This window comes from Scyliorhinus canicula, chromosome 5, assembly GCF_902713615.1.
Source record: "Scyliorhinus canicula chromosome 5, sScyCan1.1, whole genome shotgun sequence".
Taxonomy (NCBI): Eukaryota; Metazoa; Chordata; class Chondrichthyes; order Carcharhiniformes; family Scyliorhinidae; genus Scyliorhinus; species Scyliorhinus canicula.
In genome coordinates, this window is record NC_052150.1 from 150,448,812 (window position 1) to 150,473,889 (window position 25,078).

At 47.8% G+C, this 25,078-nt stretch overlaps 1 protein-coding gene across 2 annotated transcripts in view; it reads right to left on the minus strand.

The window, feature by feature from the left end:
- LOC119966332 (raftlin-like) overlaps nt 1-25,078 on the minus strand; it is a 184,887-nt gene that overhangs the window by 31,727 nt on the left and 128,082 nt on the right. For both annotated transcript variants that reach the window (XM_038797815.1, XM_038797814.1), the window contains 2 exons: nt 9,716-9,919; nt 7,594-7,700 (listed from right to left, as the gene is read on the minus strand). In XM_038797815.1, the coding sequence (XP_038653743.1) occupies nt 7,594-7,700; nt 9,716-9,919 (311 nt within the window). The remainder of the gene's footprint in view (nt 1-7,593; nt 7,701-9,715; nt 9,920-25,078) is intronic.

A 25,078-nucleotide genomic window follows, 5' to 3' on the forward strand; every position in this document is an offset into this window, starting at 1 on the left:
TTCACTGCCTCTGTCTGGGCTGCACTCTCACTTCGAGACAGGGTCTCTTTTCTATTTTCTGGGGGGGCTTCCTGACAAGGGTCTCTTTTCTGGGGGTGAGGGTGGTTAATTTAGGGTCTCTGGAGGTCCCTGAAGTTAGGGGGTCTCTGGGGATGGGGTCTCTCTATTTAGGGGGTCTCTGGTGGGGTATTTTTATTTAGGGGTCCCTGTGTGGGGCGTCACCCCCATACTTGGGGGAAAGGGGAGACCCAGGAAAACTAGGGGTGGGGGGCTAAATGGTGATGTGGAGGGCAGGGGGGCTGAATTGCGGTGCGGAGGCAGAGGATGGCCAGCCGCAGGACCTCGCCCACTCAAAATGGCAACCCGATGGCGGGAATCCCTCAGCAATCCTCACCATGCATAACTATGCATGGTGAAGGAATGGGAATCACCTTCAGATCTCCAGTCCCAGCGGGAGCACAAATCATGTGCAATTCAGCTCCGGTGGGAGAACATAGGGCAGGATTCTCTGATTGCCGACACACAAATCGCGATCGGCCGGAGAATCCCTTTTTATGCCGAAATCGGGGCGGCGCAGTTTTTCCGATGCTCCACCCCCTCAAAAGGTGTAATTGAGAAGTACGCCGCAAGCCATTGGGATCGACCCAGGACATTATCTGAGGCCCTCCCTCGATGCTCCGCCCCCGATGGGCCGACATCCTGATGGCGCGATCGCGTGTCCTCTCAAATTTTGTAAAACAGGCGTGGGGGGGGGGATGGGGGAGCTGTTCGCTGGCAGGGGCGGCCTCGCGGGGGGCTGGGGGCACTGGTGGGGGGTGGACTGGGTGTGGCGGGAGGGATTACAGGGGCAGGTTTTGGCAGGCCATCCTGTGTGCGGCCGGCGCCATGTTGTATGGCACGGCCGGCTTAGACTGCCGCTGTGTGCATGCGTAGCCACGGACCCGGCCATTCTGCGTCCGCACCAGCAAGTAAAACCTAGACGCACACCAGATAGAGCATCGGTGCGGGAGTGGTGCCAACTTTTTTTGGTTGTAAGACCAGACGCAGCCTCCGGACATTGCCGCAGAATTGGAGAATCCAAGGCAGCACAGAGGCACAGTGGTTAGCACTGCTGCCTCATGGCACCGAGGAGCCAGGTTCGATCAAAGCTAACAGACAGAGAGAGTGGGAAATATTTATACTGTGGAGTGAGAATGAAAGATGAGACTTAACAGTTCAGACACGACTCACCCGAATTGGAGTGAGGTTTGAGCTTCCATCGAATGAAGCAGCAAACAGGTTTCTGAATTCACCTCAGTGGGCAACCTGAGGCAAAAGTGAAGTCACCAACCTAACATTGGGGTGTGACCCTGCAAAGCCCTCAACAAGGCGAGGGGGAGATGCTGGCCAACAGACATTGAGGGAAACAATGGGCTGACTCTTGACCTCCAGGCCAGGGCAGCAGCCAACCAATCAGACAGAGGCTAGGCCAGCACCCAGCAGGAACCAGGCAGCCAGCCAGGAGCACACCCACAGTCATCGTGGCTCCAGGCCCAGCCACCCGACCGAGAGACGAGAGATGAGCAGTCAGGAGGTGCGAAGGCCAGGCAGTGTAGTGGTTTTCAGGGAGCAGCAACTGGCGGGGTGACTCGTCCAGAGTCAGAGGCCAGGGCTGAGAGTGAGAGGGCTGGGTGGCAACCAGACTGGCGAGGGCTAGAGAGCAGAGGCAAAGCCAGAGAACCAGCAGCACCAACCAGGCAGCCAGTCAGTAGCACACACAGTCCTTGAGACTCAGCCACCCGAACGAGGGGGTGAGAGCAGTCAGGAGATGCGAGAGCAAGGCAGGCACCAACGTCATGGTTCTCAGAGAGCAGCAGGGCAGCTCGATCAGAGTCTAGAGCTGGGCGGCAACTGGGTTGGCGGGGGCGAGAGTGAGAGCAGAGGCCAGATAGTCAGCAGGGGCCCCACAAAGAGGGAGAGCGCAGGGCTCCCAGAGTGCAAGTCTGCCTCTGCAAACTGCTGTCTTCTTTGGGATTACCACTAAGAGGACCTGATGAGTTGTCAGTGTCAAGTCAAAGAGGTAGTTTTTTAGCCTGCCTTTAATATCTCTGTGGATTTGACAAACTTCTCAAAGACCATTTGAAATGTTAACAATATTGAGGCTCAGGGAAGATCAACTTCATAACACATACAACCTACACCGACTTTGCCACTATAATGGCAGAGCGGCTCAGAAACCAATTCACTAATGGACTAAAATATTCCATAATAGTTGATTCAATACCAGATGTGAGTCATGTAGGTCAATTGACAGTAATTTTAAGATATAATAATAATACCCTTTATTAGTGTCACAAGTAGGTTTACATTAACACTGCAATGAAGTTACTGTGAAAATCCCCTAATCGCCACCTTCCGGCGCCTGTTCAAGTACACTGAGAGAGAATTCAGAATGTCCAATTCACCAAACAAGCACATCTTTCGGGACTATTGGGAGGAAACCGGAGACCCGGAGGAAACCCACGCAGACACTGGGGTGCAGCGTGACCAGTGATGGTTGTATGCGTGGGCCCTGGGGCAGAGGCACCTGCAATATATTTGCACATACTGAATGGAGATCAGTGGTACAAATTAATGGTTACATATTAATATATAATGATAGATGCATACTAATATATGTATAACCATATACACACACAAGTCATAAATATACATGACCAATATATGTAACATATAATCCTAAATCCTGCTTCCAAACGGAACATAACAGGTTGTGGAGCATCATGGGCTTTCTTAGCTAACTAGCTTGGCCACATATGTAAACACTGGTTCCCACAGACTCATACTGAAAAGGCTTATTCTGCAAGACAATCATTATCTGCAGCTATCCGTAAGGAATGCAGCTAGTAACACAGAGGTGCAGATGAGGTAGTCCTAGGCTATAGGTAACCAGGGAATCCAAGAACAGCTGATAAGGGAGCTGTTGTTGAGCAGACTATGCAGATCTGGGCTGCCTAGCAACCAAAGCTTGTTTTGGAATTTGTGTCCAGCCGACATAGGCTGCGTAACTGTATAAAATATTTATGATTTCTAATGTCCAGCAGACAGACGCTTGGTATTCCCAACAGACTGCTGCCCGTTAGTGTAATTAAACCATTTGACATTGAAGCATATCCGAGTGTCGAGTGATTCTTCTGGATTAATTCCCGCTAACAATGGTCAAGTTGTCGAGAAATTTCCCTGTTGTGTACAGCTACAATCCCACACTCCTGAGTGTCTGCAGCCGAAAGTATGGACATCAAAAATTGCCGTGGGCAGAGCTTCGATAGTGCGCAAATATGGCAGGAAAATATTCAGATCTACTAGCAAGATTGAACACTTTAAGCCCATGCGCATTATTCGGCCCACATTCCAGTCACTCCTTGAATTTCGTCTGCAATGCTGCAGCTGAATTGTCTGAGGCAGCCATACATTTTTTTTTACTTGGTTCAAAACTTTTATTTATTTAAAAAAATAATTTAGAATACCCGATTAATCTTTTCCAATTAAGTGCCAATTTAGCATGGCCAATCCACCTACCCTGCACATCTTTGGGTTGTGGGGACGAAACCCATGCGAACACGGGGAGAACGTGCAAACTGTTCAAAACGTTTATGCCTTTTCAGTTTCAACGCATCGATGGAATATGTTGCAATCACGCTTGGAGCAGGCACAGGGGAAACATTTGATGGTCAAAAGCATTTGTGACACCAGGTAGTCCGCTCATGCAGATGCTGTTTTGGCTTTGAGACTGGACTTTGTTGATATAATGGAAACCTTATCAGACATAGTCACATCAAATTCTGAAAAATCACCTGTGCAAGCTGAAGCAAAATCCTTAGCAGAGAAGTTTGAAAAGTACAATATTGCTGTTTTGTGAAATTGTTTACTTCAAAGAATTAATACTGTTAGCGAATCGCTGCATAATGTTGATACGACTTTATTTAATGCTGTACAATTGTTAGCCTCAGTTAAAATCTTGTCACGAAAGTTTAAAATGACAATAGTTCGGTGGAAGCAAAGGCACTAAAATTAACACAAATATAGGTCCCTCTGATGGTGAGAAGTATACAAGATGCAGGAAGTTACTTTTCAATGAAGCTAGAGACAACAAAATCACTTTAAAAAGAGAAAATCATTGTTGAAACTGTCAATGTTATTTGTGACACAGTAATGGTGCAAGTGCAGAGTAGAATGAAGAAAACTGTTGATTTATTTCGCATGTTTTTTACAGACCTTTGGATGAGAATGCTAAGAGTCGCTGCAAAGAACAAAGGACATTACAGCACAGGAACAGGCCCTTCGGCCCACCATGCCTGCACTGATCGAGATTCCTCATAAAGACCTACTATCTATTGCCATGCCAACAAAGGATGAAACAAGAAAATCTTACAAATATGTCTCTCTTCCATATTTTCTTGTTTAAGTTCTGTTTTTCAAAATGGACCACCATTTCCTGGTCTGATATAATGGCTGCTGGTCACATGTAGGTAGTTCTAACTGCCATCCCCCATCACTCTCAAGCATGCCCTTCAGAAAGTCTCCAATGGGACAAAGAATGGAATCGTGCCAGGCAAAGCCACACCATTGATATTGGACTTGGAGTCACTGGACTCCACTTGATTGGAGTATTTGCTCCTTCACTGGCCTGTTTCTGGCTCATTCCGTCCTGCACTGGCCTGTGCTGCAGTCATGTCATTGTCTGATTTCTCCAATTTGTTGCTCATTAGCCTGTTCCACGTTTGCTCATCTCAAGACACACAGATCGCAATATTGACCATCTTCACCATCATTTTGAGAACAGGTAGGCTTGGATTTCAATTTATCAAATTACAGCGGCGTTTTTCTAAGTTAAAAAGCACTGAAGCAGGTAAGCAGTGATCCATTTGTGTTTTTTTGAGGATCCATTTGTGTTTTTTTGAGGCTTGCACCTTTGCATTCTGTGAGGGTGGGCGGCATCGGTGGCATCATTAGGAGGGGGGTGTTCTTTCACTGGAGGCAGAGCGTGACATCGTGATTTCAGAAATCAAAGTGAGCACGCACCACCCCGCCCCGCCAAGATGTTAATCTGCCTCTGCAGTGTTGGCAAGGGGCAAGGCCATGGATTTGTGCATGGGATATGAATAGGGAAATTAGAGGTGCTGATGAACCTGAAATTAATATATATCAGTGAGACAGGCGTGATGGGTGAATGGGAGTTGATGCAAATTAGGATATGATCACTTAGCAACTCCCACCCAAAGGAAATTGAGAAAAAGACAGAGAATAAAGTAAAATAAGAGTTAAAGGGTGCTATTCAGCGATCCCGTTGCACTGGGCACAAATCCAGTGAAGCGCACGCGACAGCCCAAAATGGGGCTCCACGCCGGGCCGACCGCGAGTCGCTCAGCCTGCCGCGATCTGGACCTCGCCCTCACTGGGCGGGCTCCACATCTGCATATTTTAAAAAGCTGTAACAGCTCATTTAAATGCGCACATCTGGATTTGCCTGGCCCAGGACTCACTGGCTGCGCCTGGGAAACCAGTATTGTACTGGTGCACACAAATGTGTGCCATTGCGGACCCCTGGGTGGTCAGAGACAGGGAAGGGTAGCACCCTAGTACTCCCCTTGGCATATGGGCATCTTGGCACTGCCAGCCTGGCCACTGCCACATGGACACCCTGGCAATGCCACCCTGGCACTTCCAGGGTGCCTGTTTACACTGCCAGGGTGCCACAGACTTATCCCCTTGGGCCAATGTGAGGTTCACTGTGCCAGGACTACTCTGGGAAATACCTGCACCAATCCCCACTCACGTGAATCTAGGGCCAGAGAATCACGGAGGTGTGGAGAATCTGTTACCCAGTCTATTAATAGACTGAAAATGGGTTAATTTGACCTATATTGCATCCTCCTGCTGGTGTGGCGTGTGAACTTCAATGCCACGGCCAGCGGGGGATGGAGAATCCAGCCCACGGAGCCTAGGAGTTCATTAACTCTGGTGGGAATCCTCCAGCCATTGAGATTCTCTTTCTCGCTGGCAGTGCACCCCTGCCTGTGGGCTGGTTTCAATGGGAAGTCCCATTGACAAGCGGTGGGAGCAGAGAATCCCGCCACTAGTGAATAGCGGGCCGCTGAGAAACACACAGTTGGGGAACAGAGAATCCACCCTCTGTTTCAGAGCAAGTTTCAAACAATGGCAGATATGAATTCCAGGAAGAAGTGCAGTCTCGGCGGGTCCAATCATGGGGGACACTCCCACCCATTATGATTCAGTTCAGAACTTTCATGACTAACCCTAATTTGGGAATCCACAGACTGAGAGTCAGGTGATCTTTTCCAACCCATCATTGTCCATTTTAAAAATAAAAGTCAGTTCCAGAGGATTCCACACTGAGTACAGTTTATGTATATTATGCCTTTACTTGCCATGATAGTAGGAAGAATGAGGAGAGGCAATTTAAAGTGGAGGGTATAATTCCAAAGTGGGTGCAGCAGCAAAGAGATCTTGGGGTGCATAAAACATTGAAGGGGACAGGACAGGTTGCATGTGGGATTATGGGCTTTATAAATAGCCTCATGAAGTACAAAAGCCGGGAATTGTGGTGAAGCTTTATTAAAGATTGTTTTTTCCTCAACTGGAGTATTGTGTTCAATTCTGGGCACCACATTTTAGAAAGAATGTGAAGGCTTTAGCGAGGGCGCAGAAAAGATTTACGAGAATGGTCCCCAGGATGAAGGACTTTAGTCACGTGGAGAAGCTGAGGCAGATTGAATCAGGGCTTTCAAAAGGGAATTGGATAAGCACATGAAGAGAAATAAATTGCAGTGAAATGGAGAAAAAGCAAGGAAATGAAGCCAACTAAATTCTTCATGCACAGAATAGGCATGGACAGATTGAGCTGAATGGACTCATTCTGTAATCAGGGCTTTCAAAAGGGAATTGGATAAGCACACAAAGATAAATAAATTGCAGTGAAATGGAGAAAAAGCAAGGGAATGAAGCCAACTAAATTCTTCATACACAGAATAGGCATGGACAAATTGAGCCGAATGGACTCATTCTGTGCTGTAGCCAATCTATGACAAACTATTACAAAGTATGTCTTTATTGAATCATAGAATTTACAGTGCAGAAGGAGGTCATTCAGCCCATCGAGTCTGCACCAGCTCTTGGAAAGAGCACCCTACCCAAGCCCACAGCCCCACCCTATCCACATAACCCAGTAACCCCAACCAACACTAAGGGCAATATTTGGACACTAAGGGCAATTTAGCATGGCCAATCCACCTAACCTGCACATCTTTGGACTGTGGGAGGAAACCAGAGCACCCGGAGGAAACCCACGCACACACGGGGAGAACGTACAGACTCTGCACAGTGACCCAAGCTGGGAATCGAACTTGGGACCCTGACATGTGAAGCAATTGTGCTAACCACTATGCTACCGTGCAGCCCTTTGCTTGAAGATATATTTTGCTTACCAACAAAGCTGCTGAATTACCAGCTGAACACATATGCAGTATGTTCCACACAATGGGTCCATATATTTGTAATGCAGAGACTCATACAGCCTCCTGCACTGACACTTACATTAATCACTGTCCACTGCTCCACAACTATGGCATCATAGCTTTCACACTTCTCCTCAGAAACTCCTTCAAAGATTAAGAGCCCATCCACTGATTTTGGCACTGAATCTGTTCAAACATGAAACATATATCTGTTTAGTTGGTTGACCTTCACAGTGCTATCAAAGAGATGTTAAATTTGATCAAATATCTGCTACCACTGGAGCCAGAAATAATGGCCAGGATTTTATGGCCCTGTCAAGGTGGGTCTATTTCCCCACCTGTCAATTTCCAGCTCAGCACTTCAAAATCAAGCTTAATGGAGCATGATTGAAATGCACTTAATTCTCTTTGATGTAGTTGATGTTTGTAAACATTGTGGTTACAGCACTTAAGAGTTTTGTTTTGTGGAAGCTGTCAATCACAGCCCACTACCAGAAATGTACAGCAATCTGAGGGGTTTAAACACAGATCACAGCTGTTCTCTTTATAGGAATTGGCATATGGTGCTTCCAGGTGAGTGTTACAACTGTAATTTGTTGACCGCCCTCCAGCTTCCAGACAGGGGTCTCTTTTCTGGGAGGGGTGGGGGTGGAATCCCTTTAGTTAGGGGTCCCTGGGTGGTCTCTCGATTTAGAGAGCTCCTTTAGTTTGGGGGTCCCTTTAGTTAGGGGGTTCCTGCGGGGTCTCCCTATTTAGGGAGTCCTGTGTGGGGGTTTCTTTAGTTAGGGGTCCCGGAGGGGGGGGGTTCACTATTTAGTGGATCTCTGTGGGCTGTCCCTTTAGTTAGGGGGTCTCTTCTGTTATTGGGTGTCTCAGGGGTGGGCGTGGGGGGCATTTGGTAGGGGAGGAGTGGGCAGGTAGTACCTTGTGCAGGCGAAGGATGGCTCTCAGGTGGACTTTGAGGGCAACACCCTAAATGAGTTGCCCCCCTGGCCCACCGTGGGGACCACCACATCAGGTACATGTTTGATGATACCTGCAGTGATCTGCATCCACATGATTCCCAGTCCGGAGGATCGGAGATTTGTGAGTGTCTGAAGCATCTGGTGCCAGGCCTGCTAAGTGGATGTCAATGGGTCATTAAGACCTATTTGCTTCCATTACTATCCTCCCGCTGGCACGCGGGCCCAAATCCAGATCCTGCCACCAGTGGGGACCGCAGCATAGCAGTCGTTTTCGGCTGGACACCAGATTCTCCGCCCGATTGCGATCCGCAATGCCGGCATCATGGGGCAGAGAATCCAGCCCTTTGTTTCCACACAGCAGTCACTGTGTAAATCTTTCCCCTTCTGACTGTCCAGTTTATGTTGCAGTTTATCGTCATGGTTTTTTTAGGAGGGACAGCTGATCTTAAACAACTGTAAAAGTACACAATATCATTGCTTTTGTTTATTTATTTAATGACTACTTAGTAGATCATAGCATTGTTTAATTGTTTTTTGTGCCATCTTCTGAAATTGAGCACGGTCACAAGGGCACATGATATAACGGGTTTGTCAAAGTAAATAATGAGGTTTTGTCCCAATCTCTGGTGTAACTACAAAGGATTTAGGTTATGAGCAGGCGGAATCCACTTCTGGTCATAGGGAACATGGGTTGTTGTCTCACAGGACTAGCCTGAGATGCTAAGCCTAACAAAAATATTTAGAGCAAAAACCAACATTGAATAATCAGTCTTTGTGATACCAAACCGACAGTTTACATCTCCAAAGACACACAAATATGGCTTTACATTTTTTATTTCTCTAATTTTGTAGAATGAAAAACTTGATTTTTAAACTGTGTCATTCTGTGGGAAAGAAGTGTCTAAGAATTGGATAAAAACAGTCAAGGGATATTGCAATTTAACAACAAAGAGCTCTTGCATCAGCTAAAGTTTATAAATTAGAAGCTGTGAAAAGTAAAAGCCAGCTTTGCATTTACTTCCTAAATTAGTTTGAAGCTCAATTATTTCACCAAGCTTCCCATCTGATCTAATAAGAAAACAGTTGAAAATTCACAACATTGGTCTCAAGTATATCCCACCAGACTTTGCAACAATAATATCATACCATGTTTCCTGCAATAAATCAATGTGTAATATTTCCTAAGTTTCTGATTTAGGATTAGGAAACAAAGTGAATTAAAATTTTCATATGTACCAGTCGGTGTTCCCAGACAAATCAAAGCATCCACCAACAGGGCTCCCTTTGTGAAGTGCTGTGTCATATGCTGCAGCCAGTTTGCTTCTATACTGTTAATATCCTGTCCCTTTTTACAGATCTTCAGTGGAATTGTGGCTGTGTAATACTTGTAAGGTCTCTGGTTTTCTTGCGATTTATTGAAAAGGAGAAACACTTCATTTTCTAGAAAGAAACAGACAAAAATTGGTTATGTTTGAGGGGACTAAGGCCTCACACTATACTTTTATAAATATAGATATATTATTTCTAAAACTTTAAAAACTGAACAAAGGCTTTTTAAAAAATAGTTGAATCAATGTCTGTCTGTGACCCCAGAACATAAGGAGTTATCTGACAGTTTCAAAGAAACATACACCTCGTTATCCCTGAAGCGACACTAACGACACATTGTGAGCAGCACAGATCAAATCGAAGAGAGCTATACAAAGATCATCTGCATTTCATAACCCGGTTGGCCAGCTGGTCTAATCATCTGATAGGACAGAGACCCCCATCACCTTCCTTACTGGTTGAGACATTTAACTATCTTGGGGACCCAGACAGGGGATACACACTATGTCAAAGATACTGTGAAGAGGTGGGAGTCATTTGACATGGATCTTTAGCTTATTTAACCAGTAATGTTTCCTTGTGTACTGGAAAGCTTCAGTCTGCCATTTTACCATCTAACTAGCAGACTGAAAAAGAGCTCGGCCCAGATTGAATACCCAGCCGCATCTATGTTGTTTTCTGCTAAAACATCTGAGCCATTGCCGACAAGATTGATCCCTCTCTGCGTGCCTATTGCATTGTGTGAAGTCAATTCCACTGGAAATGTAAATTATACAGCATCACTTCTGTCCTGCCAGCCTCAATGAAGGAATACCTCAGTGGGCTACGATTCTGAACTCTGGAATCCACATGAAACAATAATTATTTCCTCTGTGGTCGTTTCCCTGTAAATCTTTCTTTTTTCTATCCCACTTTTACTGTATGAATGAAAAGGAGGCAACATTGCCATCCTCCTCCTGGGGTGTGAGTATGTGCAAATAAACTAACCCTTTGAGTTCATCCTATCTCACGTTCACTGTGGGGTTATTAATAGGAAATTGGATCACACCAAAACTGTGATACGCCACCACCTCTAAAGGGGGATGCAAATCAAAACACCTGTCTCTTTACAGAGGGTGGTGAAAGAAGAGGTCAGGGATGTTTAAATTAACCCCCACTTGTCTGTAACAAGTGTGAATTAGAAGAGATTTAGAATATATTTGTATTATTTATGCAAGACTGAGTGTAACTGAATTGAAGAATATACCGTTGTTTCTCCTGCATTGTCAAAAAGTGCAGACTAATGAAAACCAGGTTCTACAGGGACCACTCTGAGATTGCTAAACTAAACTAGAAACAATTAAATTAATATTATTCAACCAGTTTATTGTGAAAGAACTAATGCTCCAATATAAGCTATCCTGAGAGAATTAAAGTAGGATTTCGCTGGATTATATGTTGATACTGCTAAAAGCGTTGTGGATAGCACAATCGCTTCACAGCTCCAGGGTCCCAGGTTCGATTCCGGCTTGGGTCACTGTCTCTGCGGAGTCTGCACATCCTCCCTGTGTGTGCGTGGGTTTTCTCCGGGTGCTCCGGTTTCCTCCCACAGTCCAAAGATGTGCAGGTTAGGTGGATTGGCCATGAGAAATTGCCCTTAGTGTCCAAAATTGCCCTTAGTGTTGGGTGGGGTTACTGGGTTGTGGGGATAGGGTGGAGGTGTTGACCTTGGGTAGGGTGCTCTTTCCAGGAGCCGGTGCAGACTCGATGGGCCGAATGGCCTCCTTCTGCACTGTCAATTCTATGTAAATTCTATGTAAAGTACTAAAAGTTACTTGTAATTTTATAATCCCAAACTACTGCTCCTTTTTCAAAGACATCAAAAGCAGCCAGCAAGTGTGGTGTTTATCTTGTTAAAGTGTGCTTTTTCTCTTGTTTGGCATCTGGTTTACAAAGCTCACAACAGGATAATATAAGTATTTCTACCAGGGGAAATGTCTTCATGGTTCTTCCTCTCTGCCGCTGTAAATTGGGTGGGAATATGTTAACTCATGTGAATAGCGTTTCCACTAAAATACAGCAATGCAACAGGAGAAACCACTAAGGAAACTTCCAGCAAATAATTTCAATACGGTATTTTGAGTTATACCAAATAACATGCGGCAGAATTCTCCATTCCTGAGACTAAATGTTGCTTGCGGGGCAGGATTTGTGGAGTTCCACGACATCAAAACTGGCTCCGCACCTGGACAAATTCAGTGACTGTTAAGGAGCTAGCACCAGCGCAACGTGAAACACAATCGATTCCAATGAGAAATGGTGTTGAATTCGCTGGATTCGCGATTGACACTCAGAGGCTGACAAGCTGCAGCCGCACATACACACTTCACTCCCCACTCACACCATCCCAGCCAACAAGATGGCAGCAAGAAGAGTGTCCCCAAGATACACGAATGCCGAGCTTGAGACCCTCCAGGAAATTGTGGAGGAGAAGCGGGTGGCTATGTACGTCGGCCTGGGAAGGAGGCGTCCAGCTGCCGTCGGTCGGCATGCCTGGGCACAGGTGGCAGAGACAGTAAGCGCCAGGAGCAACACCAAGCGGACCGACCAGCAATGCCGGAAGAAACTGCACGACCTCCTCAGGGTGGCCCGGCTGAGTTGGCAACACTGTGCCTGTGGCGCCAACCCCTGTCCCACACATCCGTAATCCTACGCCCCCCCACCCAGGGGGCTGCTGAATGCCCACCCTGCACCACATGCTACCCCCCCCCCCCCCTCCCCCCACCCCGGAGAAGGAAGGCGGCCCATAACTGCCGGGAGTGGGAAAAGACTGGAGGGGGACCGCCAGACCTGTGGCCCCTTACCTCTAGCAAAGCAGTGGGCCCTGGATGTGGCCAACGGGCCCGAAGAATGGGCAATCACTGGGGTGGAGATCGGCCTCGGACAAGGAAGTGAGACCCCGCTGAGTTGCGGTTCCCTGTGAGTCTATGTGTCACACTCACCCCACACCACCCTCACCCCTCCCCTACAACACACTCATCCCCACACCACCTTCACCCCTCCCCTACAACACACTCATCCCCACACCACCCTCACCCCTCCCCTACAACACACTCATCCCCACACCACCCTCACCCCTCCCCTACAACACACTCATCCCCACACCACCCTCACCCCTCCCCTACAGCACACTCATCCCCACACCACCCTCACCCCTCCCCTACAACACACTCATCCCCACACCACCCTCACCCCTCCCCTACAACACACTCATCCCCACACCACCCTCACCCCACACCACCCTCACCCCTCCCCTACAACACACTCATCCCCACACCGCCCCCAAATCCATACCACCCCTCATCCCTGCTCCACACACACCCATCAACCCCGCTGTCTAATCATGTGTCCTGTCTTGCAGTGATGGGGCGGGTCCTTCTGGTGTCCCCCACCCACAGCTAGAGCCACAGCCAGAGCCCCGGTGCTGAGCAGTGACGAGGATACCAACGCGGAGGGGAGCTATGTGTCCGAGACCCAAGCCACCCCAGAGCTCCGAGGATGACACAGATTTCCCATTCAGCTAACTCCAACAACCTCCAGCATCCCAGAGACACTCACCTCGGTTGGACACTTTAGTGAAGAGGCTCCTTGGACACTGGTGCTCACCACACAAATGCTCCAGTGCATCTAGGGCAGCACGGGAGCACAGTGGTTAGCACTGTGGCTTCACAGCGCCAGGGTCCCAGGTTTGATTCCCTGCTGGGTCACTGCCTGTGTGGAGTCGGCACGTTCTCCTGTGTCTGTGTGGGTTTCCTCCGGGTGCTCCAGTTTCCTCCCACAAGTCCCGAAAGACGTGCTTGTTTGATGGATTAGCCATGATAAATTGCCCTTAGTGTCCAAAAAGGTTAGGAGGGGTTATTGGGTTAGGGGGATAGCGATGGCTCAAGTGGGTCAATGCAGACTCGATGGGCCGAATGGCCTCCTTCTGGACCGTATGTTCTATGCATCAAGTGGAGGGAGGAATTCCCGAGGGGACGGATGGTCAGAGGACAGACCAACCCCAGGGAATATCTGAGGTCCAGATGGGTTTCGGGCTTCGGGAACGGACAGTCCCATCGATCGTGGAGATACAGACACAGAGCCAGAGACTAAATGAGGGGTTGTTGGCGAGCATCCAGCACCTGCAGACGCAGGTGGAGTAGTCCAACCACGTGCAGGAGCAAGAGGTGTTGCTGGCCATGCATGCCACCTAGGCCAACACCGCATGCATGGCATCCGCCATGGAGGCCTTGGGGGCGAAGGCTTTCAGTTATGGCTGAGCATGTCCAGGGCCTGGGGAAATCTGTTCAGACACTGGCCGAGGCCTAGGATAGGGCTGTCCTCTCTCAGACAGCCATGTTACAGAGCCACCTGAACATTGGAGTGGCGCTCCTGAGAGTGGCCCAGTCACAGCAGGCCATGGCTGAGAGTGTTGGTGGTACTGCTCAGGTGCTGGCCGACATGGTACAGACACAGAGGGAGGTGCCCCAATCCCAGAGGGAGATGGTAAGGTCACTGGTTGATGTAGCACAGACCCAGAAGGTGGCGGCATAGTCGCAGCACCTCGGACTCTCCCACTCCCCTCCCCCCGCCCCCACCACCACCCCACTCCTGTCCCTGGTGCATTACATGGGCAGTGGGCAATACAGGGTGGCATCACGCCACCAAGGACACCTGAGCAGCAGCCAGTCCATGGTGGTGAGTATCTGGGCCCCTGGCCAGGCACCCTTCCCAAGTCAGTGAACCTGGAGACGATCAGGGAAAGGCGTTGGCCCTGACGCACATGTTGTGTGGCCTACTATGCCTGCATGGACCCCATGTCCTGCCCATCCTCTCACTACCCCACATCTTCCCTCGTTGGAGGTGCGCTGGCATTCATCCTCCTCCTCCAGCACGTCACCCCTCTCTAACTGATGTTATGGAGGATGCAGCAGGCCGCCATGATGTGGGCGACCTTCTCAGTGTCATACTGGAGGGCACCTCCAAAGTCATCCAGGCACCTGAACCGCATCTACAGGAGGATGAATCACCCCTCGATCACGTTCCTGGTCGTGATATGGCCGTCATTGTAGGGGGGCTCCGCGTGGGTTTGTGGCCTCTGCATAGGTGTCATCAGCCACGACCGCACTGGGTAACTCCTGTCGCCCAGGAACCAACCCCCCAGCCGGGGCTGTGCCTTGAAGAGGCCAGGAATCATCGAGTGTGCCAGGTTGAAGGTGGTATGCACACTGCCCGGGTATCGGGCACAGACGTGCATGATGTGCATCCGATGGTCACATATCAACTACACGTTCATCGAGTGGTACCCCTTTCGGTTCGTGTGGAGTGGCTTGTCACCTGCAGGTGCTCGTAGGGCGATATGCATCCCGTCGAACTCCCCCTGGACCCAGGCATCTCAGCTATGGTGGCGAACACCTCCTGCATGGGCATCCTAGTGGGTCGGTCAACATTGAAATGGATGTATTGTGCCAACTGGGCATTTAGGGCCTTTGTGACGCTGCGGATGCCTCTGTCCACCAAGGTCTATGAGATACCAAACAGGACCCCATTCGGCGCCCTGAAGGACCCCATGATGTAGGGTGATTGTCACCTTGACAGCAACCCGGAGTGGGTGACCTCCCCCATTCCCCCACAGTGTCAGGTGCACCATGATCTGGCAGATATGTCGCACTGTCTCCCTGCTCAGCCAGAATCTTCGACAGCATGCCCGGTCCAGCAGGTCCTCGAATGATAGGTGTTGCCGAAACATGCGAGGTCTCATGCGACGCATCCTCTGTACCTCCTCCTAACCTCCTCCTCCTCGGCCTGTTCGGAGGCCGGCTCTCCACCCTCAGCAGCTGCCTCTTGTTCCTCCGTTGCTGCTGCGTCCTCCTCCTCGAGCAGCTCCAGCTCGTACAGCTGCAGTGCATCCCGAGGGCTGCAGCGACTGGCAGGAAGGCCACCATTGCTGGTTGGATTCCAATATACATTGTCTGCAGGGGAAAAAAGGCTGACATGCTAGCATGGTGCATACCCCCGTGCCCAGCCAGGTCCACTGGGCTACATGGTGGCCCTGGTTGGCTCTGTGGACTCTGCATCCGCATGTCCCTCTCCCATCCCCACACCCATGGACATGTCGGTAGCACAGTGGACAGCACTGTAGCTTCACAGCACCAGCGACCCGGGTCCGATTCCCAGCTTAGGTCATTGTCTGTGCAGAGTCTGCACATTCTCCCCATGTCTGCGTGGGTTTCCTCCGGGTGCTGCGGTTTCCTCCCACAGTCCAAAGGTGTGTGGGTTCGGTGGATTGGTCACGCTAAATTTCCCTTAGTATCCAAAAGGTTTGGTGGGATATAGAGTGGAGGTGTGGGATTTTGTACGGTGCTTTTTCCAAGGTGCAGACTCGATGGGCCGAATTGCCTCCTTCTGAACTGTAAATTCTATGATTCTATGCACCTGGTGTCACCAGTTCCATTGTTACAACAACCTGACAGATTGGGCTGGAATGTTGTTTTCCGATCGGGACCCTGATGTGAGCTGAATTTCCTGGACCCAATTCCGTGTCATACGGTGTCAGACGCTAACACGATTTTTGTAGGGATGGCCGCTTAGGAGCCAGGAAGCATGATTGTTGTCCAAATATATTTTTCTATTTTCTTTCATGGAACCTGGACTTTGTTGGTTGGCATTTTCTGCCCTTCCCTGATTTTCCTTGAACTGAGGGCAGTTACGAGTCAACCACGTTGCTGTGGGTCTGGAGTCACATGTAGGCCAGACTAGGTAACGATGGCAGATTTGATTTCCTTCTCTAAAGGACATTGGTGAAGCAGATGCATTTTTACGACAATCAACAATGGTTTCATAGTCAACAGTAGACTTTTAATTCCAGATTTCATTGAATTCAAATCAATAGCGGAATTCAAATCATGGTATCTTGAGTGTCACCTTCAGTCTCTGGATTACTTGTCCAGTAACAATACCACTACATCACCCTCTCTGCTGAAGTTGGTGCCCTCCGATGCTACTTCTCAAGCCTTGGGACCTCCGTTCCAACCATCAACCAGAATCAAAAATTCTGCCCATTGTTTTTTTAAAAACTGAATTGGGATTCTCCGGCTGCCATAGCCGGATTAGAGTGTCCATCCTCTGGCAACTTTGACACTAGCCCAATACCATAAACTATGTTAGGGCGGCACGGTAGCACAGTGGTTAGCACAGATGCTTCCCAGCTCCAGGGTCCCAGGTTCGATTCCCGGCTTGGGTCACTGTCTGTGTGGAGTCTGCATGTTCTCCCCGTGTCTGCGTGGGTTTCCTCCGGGTGCTCCGGTTTCCTCCCACAGTCCAAAGATGTGCAGGTTAGGTGGATTGGCCATGCTAAATTGACCTTAGTGTAGAAAAAAGATTAGGTGGGGTCACTGGGTTATGGGGATAGGGTGGAGGTGCAAACTTAATTAGGATGCCCTTTCCAAGGGCCGATGCAGACTTGATGGGCCGAATGGCCCCCTTCTGCACTGTAAATTCTATGATTCTATGATTCTTTGTTATTATGCCCTTGTGTATTGTAATTAAACTTTACATTTAGTAAATATTATGCAGTCAAATAAAACAGCCATTTTCCATTCTACACATTGCCTGGATTTTTACAGTCAATTGCAATGGGTATGGACAGGCCCCTGTTTAAAACTGAGGCATTACTTTTTCACCTGGTGCCTGTCCTAAATGCAGCACAAATCCAGTGGCAAGGTAAGTCAGGAGGCCCTCTGGCAAAACGCAATTGCAAGGACCCCTGGCCCTGTGACCCGACATGGCTCACCCCCCCACCCCACCCAAAAACTACTGACACCCACCCTCCAACACTGCTCACTGCCCTTGACACTGCTCCTCCCCGTCCCTCCCCCCGCCCCCACACCGACACTGCTCTTCCCCGACACTGCTCACCCCACCCCCCCCAACTCCCGACACTACTGACACCCAGCCCCCAACTCCCGACACTACTGACACCCAACCCCCAACACTGGTCACTGCCCCTGACACTGCTCCTCCCTGTCACTCCCCCTCCCCCGACACTGTCCTTCCCCTAACACTGCTCACCCTCCAGTTCTGCGGTGGCAGGGTTTCACTGTCGGTGGAACTGGAAGATCCCTCAGGCGAGAATGACCAGCAAATCGCCCACATACATTGTTAAAAGCTTAGACAAGATGATTTGCATCTAATATATACCCAATGGATCGTACCAATTTCACTGTGTTCATAATTTTTGGACAAATTATTGAGGATACAGAATGAAAACTCTAAAACATATGTGGTCAACAGGAGAAGCCTGATCTTGATTTGGAATTACTGTTTGTGTCCTTCAATTCATACAACATTAGTGCAAAGATTAATGTCCACTCTCAGGCATGTTGTAGAGATGCACCAATATTTATGTACATCTTACATTACACACATTATTGGCACCAGAAGATAGTGAAGAAATATCAAGATCAGAATTTGCAAGCATATTTCGACCTCTGAAATTTATTGGTTCACAGACGCAGTATCTTGTATCTGACTGTTCCTTCCAACTAATCTTCTTGTCGTTAATGGGCTGGAAATGGCTAACATATGGCTTGTCTGTACAAACATCTGCATAGAAATAAATAAAATCATGCCTGATAAATCAAAGCCATATGATCAGAGCATGCACAAAGCATGAAGAATACAATTTGCTAGTTTAGAGATTGCTGCGGTTTATGGAAATTTCACAGCTATAACAGCTGTCTTGTTTCACGTTAGGGGCTGCCTTATTACTGTCCGCTGTCTACTGAAAAATCAATCATCTGACATTGGCAGCCAGAAATATTACACAATATTTCTATTTGTGGCGTTAAAACATACTGGGAAAATTCCGCAGAACACTATGTTAATAGTACAGTAGATGTTCGGAGGATATTTCATCTGGCTGTACAGTTTATACTAGGGGGCACAGTGTAAAGAAAAATGAACCTTTGAAATCTGCCCCCTTTCCCCCCAAGAGCTGTGGATGCCCACTTGTTGCATTTTGAGTCAAAGATTGACAGATTCTTAGAATCTAAGGGAATTAAGGGGCAGGAAGGTGGAGTTGAGTAGAAACCACCATGATCTTATTCTATGTGTGAACAAGCTTGAGGAGCAGTATGGCCTCCTCCTGCTTCTTTCATTCTATTGTATTACAATATTGGAAGTCATTTTTTCTAAATTGGTTTCCAATTTTGTTACAGTTGCACACAGAAGATGGGCCTGGATTCTCCGCTCTGGAGTCTAAGTGCTCCTGTCAATGGGGAATCAGGACTGATCTGCACTGGCGCTAGAAGTGGAACCCAGGTGCGAGTCTCATGCCTTAACCATGCAAATATATGCAAGGTGGAGAGCTCACCGGAATACATCGGAATCCCAGTATCAGGCTGCCATTTTGAGCCTCCCTTCCCCCCACAACACTAATCCTGCCCCCTCCCCCACTGACAAGGAGGGTGATCCTCACCCCCACCATGGAAATACACATCACTCTCCCCAGAGCATACATGCATGAGGGTGATCTAACCCCCGCACTAACCCCCTTAGCCCGCACATCAGAGCTCCCATCAAAGGCCCCATCAGTCACCCCATCAAATCCCCCACATCAGATTCCCACATCAGACACTCCATCAAAGAACCCGCATTAGAGACCCCCATCAGATATCTCCATCAGACCCCCATCAGAGACCCATATCAGACCCCCCCATCAGACACTCCATCAAAGAACCCGCATTAGAGACTCCCATCAGATATCTCCATCAGACCCCCATCAGAGACCCATATCAGACCCCCCCATCAGACACTCCATCAAAGAACCCGCATTAGAGACCCCCATCAGATATCTCCATCCAACCCCCATCAGAAACCCACATCAGACCCCCCCATCAGACACTCCATCAAAGAACCCGCATTAGAGACCCCCATCAGATATCTCCATCAGACCCACCCCATCAGAGACCCATATCAGACCCCCCCATCAGACACTCCATCAAAGAACCCGCATTAGAGACCCCCATCAGATATCTCCATCAGACCCCCATCAGAAACCCACATCAGAACCCCCCATCAGACACTCCATCAAAGAACCCGCATTAGAGACCCCCATCAGACATCTCCATCAGACCCCCCCCCCCATCAGAGAACCATATCAGACCACCCATCAATCCCCCTGTGTGAAAGCTGAAGAGCAGTCCAGGCAGTACAGTGAAAAAATCATTACACTTTCACTTACCCATTCTTAATATCTGCTGCCTCAGACAAAGGTTTTTAGAGCAGCAGCTGTTAGAAGTGTCAGAGGCTTCTTGGAAAGATAAGTACACTTGAAAGTGCTTCAAATGGATAGCCTTTCAAATGCAAAACTCCCATTAAATTTCACATAGCAATACATATCACTAGCCAGTGATTGACAGTTTTATTGGTCCAGTCACAGGTGCTTGGTGGATTGTTTATTAATTTTTCCCTTCGCACATGAATACATCTCCATTATCCTGCTTTGATGCCGACCACAATATTTAGAAACACTCTTGCTATGATTGACAGCTCCGCATCACATCAAAAGCAGCTAAGAGGTTACTGCTGTGAAAAAGAGGAAGTGAAACCACTTAGCTCTCTTAACATGATGACTAGCTGTCAATCATAGCAATAGTGTTTATAAACATTGTGATTAGCATTGAAACAGTGTAATGGAGATGTGTTCAAGCGTGAAAGGAAACATCAATAAACAGTACACAAAGCAGCTGTGTCTGACCCATTAAGCTATCAATTACAAGCTAGTGAAAGGTTTTTGACAATGAAATTGATGACAATTTTGTATTTTAAAGGATTTCAGGGGATTAGAAGTCTTTTCAAGCATTGTGGGCTATCAAGGAAGTGTCTGACACTTGTAACAGCTGCCGTTTGAAAGGCGTTTGTCTGATAGAGCAGATGTTAGGTAAAGGAAAGTGTATCTGCTTTGATTCTTCACTAAGATAAAAGCAAATGACTGCAGATACTGGAATCTGAAACAAAAACAGAAAATGCTGAACAATCGCAGCAGGTCTAACAGCATCTGTGGAGAGAGAAGGGAGCTAATGATTCAACTCTCTGCCGGGTGCTCCAGTTTCCTCCCACAAGTCCCAAAAGATGTGCTGCTAGGTGAACTGGACATTCTGAATTCTCCCTCTGTGTACCCAAACAGGTGCTGGAATGTAGCGACTAGGGGCTTTTCACAGTAATTTCATTGCAGTGTTAATGTAAGCCTAATTGTGATACTAATAATAAAGAAGACGACGTCTGGATGTCTCATCGTCAAAGCTTTAACAAAGTCATCCAGACTTGAAATGTTAGCTCCATTCTCTCTCCACAGGTGGTGTCCGATCTGCTGAGATTGCCCAGCATTTTATGTTTTTGATTCTTCATTGGACTGCCTGGACTGCTCTTCAGCAATCAGGCAGGGCAGTTCAGGCTGAGGAGGCCACTTAGATTTGAAAATCTCAGGCCAGGAGGATGCTGTTGAGCAGAGGGCTGCCTGAGATCACCGTGCCAAGGCTGATCCTCAGATTGACCAGAGCAAGAAGGGGCATACTTTCAGACACAAGTCCCCCAACCTGAGGGTAGGGGAGGGTGGGTTACCGTGGTCTGGCCCTCACTCGCCCAACCCCCAGGACCCTAGAGGGTCCTCCCCTGCCATCAATCTTGCAGTTGCAGAGGGGAAATATATCAGCATCCTGACCCACCGTGTTAGGGTGTAGGCACCATGATGCAGGGGAGAGTGCACCATTGGCAATGCCGGGGGTGGGGACAGAACGGGGTGGCTGATTGGGGGGGGGGGGGGGGGGAATGGTGTGCGAGAGCCTAATTTGCATTGTGGGGGGGAGGGGGGCCGTACCGGCGAGTTAGTGTTCATGCCACCCGCTCAAAATGATAGCCCATACCGGGATTCCGAGGCAATCCGGCGAGCTCTTCACCATACATAAATTTACATGGTTAAGGAGTGAGACTTGTGCCTGGTTGTCACTCCGAGCGGCAGTGGGAACTTGCCGCGATTCTCCGCTAGCAGGAGCAGGGCTGGGAACGGAGAACCCCAGCCCCTGACCTGCTTCAAAGTTAGTCTCTACTGGGAGTAGAATTTTACATTTTAAGGAATTTCCAACTCTAAGTAATAATTTGATGAATGACTCACAACATTGCCAACAACATTCAGCTCCAAGACTGCAAAAACACTTGCAAATTGGAAATGACTCTTAGTGTAAGCATGTTAGTTATTGTCGGAAAAGGCCTGGCAGTTTAAATTTGTGGACAAACTTTATTTTTCAGAATTAATTTAAACACCTTTAGTCCAACCACGCATCTACCTGGATTGGCTACTGTACTTTAACAATATCTGTTCCCGAGCACATCCAATCCTATAATTAAACCCTTAATGTGTCCATCTATTGTAATTTTAATCTTAAATACATATACAATGGTGACAGTTTAATTGTAGTCATATCCCACAGCTGCAAGACACTGATTTTATTAATTTTGTTTTGTTCTGTTGGATTATTTTCACAATGAAAATTCTTTTTTTTTTATAAATTTAGATTACCCAATTATTTTTTCCAATTAAGGGGCAATTTAGCGTGGCCAATCCACCTACTCTGCACATTTTTGGGTTGTGGGGGCGAAACCCACGCAGACACGGGGAGAATGTGCAAACTCCACACGGACAGTGACCCAGAGCCGGGATCGAACCTGGGACCTCAGCGCCGTGAGGCGGTTGTGCTAACCACTAGGCCACCGTGCTGCCCCCACAATGAAAATTCTGAGCAGTGACTATTATCCAAGCTTGCAATAGAAGGGCTGATTTATTGGTGGAAGGAAAAGGACGAATTGGAGTCTTCAACATTTAAAGCTTGGATTTCCAAAAATAAAGTGAAAACCAACTGGTTGCCTTGAACAATAAGCAGACACATTTGACTTTGAATACTTTCACGAAATGTAATTTGAAAACAAAAACTAAATAGTTAAGGGTGAGAACTGTGGTAGTCACCACTGATGTATATACTGTATATATATGTGTTTTACGGTAAGGCCCCTGTACTACAGGTACGGGGGTAGATCCCTGCCTGCTGGCTCCGCCCAGTAGGCGGAGTATAAATATGTGTGCTCTCTGAACAGCAGCCATTTTGTCAGCTGCTATGGGAGGCCACACATCTCAGTGTAATAAAGCCTCGATTACATTCTACTCTCGTCTTCTCGTAATTGATAGTGCATCAAGGATTTTAAGAAACAATTGAATATCAAAGAGACGTATCTGTGTTCTTATAAATTGTAATTAATGACAAAATTATGTTGGTCTTGGAAATGTGCACTTGATGCTGAATATTAGACCAATTAAGAAAAACAGCTTATCTTCATGACTGCGGAAATGTTTGAAGGTAGAAAACCAAAGCTAACAGACAATTAAAGTGAGGAAACCATGATAACATAAAGACAGAGATCTGGCTAATAAGAGACATCTCTTCCTGTGGGAAATTATGTTATGATCTAATTCAGGGCTGCTTGGAGGCTGATATTCTTGGGTGTGGGAGGATGGAACATAGTGGATTCCCGCAAGGTGATTCGGGAGAGAACCCAGATCCGCAAAGTTTTCATCCTATATAAATTCAAATTGAGGGTGGAGGGGGTGGTGGGAAAGGGGTAAACTGATAATCTTTGTACCTGCTCCCCGCCTTAAAACTTGATGGCTTAAACAAGATTTGTTCCCAAGTTCAGTTACTGAGCATGCTTAAAGGAGAGATGACAGATTTCCAAATACTTTAAGGGATATGGGGATAGTGTGGAGAAAAGACATTGAAATGGCCAATCGCCAAGATCATATTGAATGGTGCAGCTGGCTCGGTGGGCGGAATGGCTTACTCTTGCTTCCAAATTCTTATAGATACATAGAAACATAGGAAATAGGAGCAGGTGGAGGCCATTCAGCCCTTCAAGCCTGCTCCGCCATTCATTATGATCATGGTGGACCATCCAGTTCAATAGCCTAATCCCGCATTCCCTTTGATCTGCTTCGCCCTAAGTGCTTCTTGAAAACATACAGGGTGGGATTCTCCATCGCTGAGATCCTCCGCTTCGCTGGCGGGATCCTTTGCTTCTACGGGAATTTCTGACGGCATTGGGGTGGCCACAATGGGAAACCCCATTGGCCGGCTGCCAGCGGGGTGGGGCTGTGGGCAGCAGAAAATGGGTCTGGCAGGATGGAGAATCTCACCCACAATGCTTTGGCTCTATGTTTCTAACTGCCCTGAGAATTTTGTCCGAATGCCTATTGAGAACATGAGACCCATTCCCGAGATCCAATTCATTTTAGCGAACCAAGATAATCATTCCAGATGTGATTGAAATACCTTTTCTCTTGTGGAAAACTATTCAGTCATGTTTTTGGTACATTAAGGCCCTTCACCATCCGATAGGTATGGTGCTTCTTCATATTTCCAGATCCTCTTTGGGGAAGGCATGTGTTTGCACCTTCAAAAGTGAAATATTAAAATGACCCAGTCCCCAGAATCTAGGACAAGATCTGTTACCACAGAGAAGTCATTCCCCACTACACTTACCAGCACCAAAGAGGGATATCAGTAATTTCAGGTCTGAGTGTTGCAGATATTATCTGAGGTATTATGTTGCAATGTTTTTTTATTGCACTATGTAATAAAAATCCAAATCTCAAAAAAGGCCTTTCTAATGGGGTACAATAAATACCACCATTTCTAATCCGAGTAAATATTTTCCCTCTTGTCAACTGCTGTACATAGATCCCACATGGCAAAAAAATTGAATAAAATACTCATTCCAGTAATGCTCCATCGGACAGGTGCCCTGAGTTTGGTGGCAGGGAACATTTAGTCAGGCAGGAAGGTGGCAGGTGGGGGCTCCATCACCTTCCCACCTCCACCCTGATTAAGGGTGTGATCTTCTGGCCACGCCCAGGGTCGCGATGCGGACAGTAGATGCTGCGGGAAGCCTCTTCCGAGATTTAACCAGCTCGCCACACCTAGCAAGATCTAATGGGATCTGGTGAGACGTCGCAATCTGGGTCCTGTCTACTGTGGGCAGGATCAATATTTGGCAAATCTGCATTAGAGTGAGCAGTTAATCTCATGCTAATATGTGCTTGCCTGATCTACCTGAGGCTTTGGAATCTAACCCCTTTGCCTCGGAGATCTTAGGTAAATGCCGTTCAGTACTGGTCCCTCTTTGCGGGACGGCACTTGGGGAGGG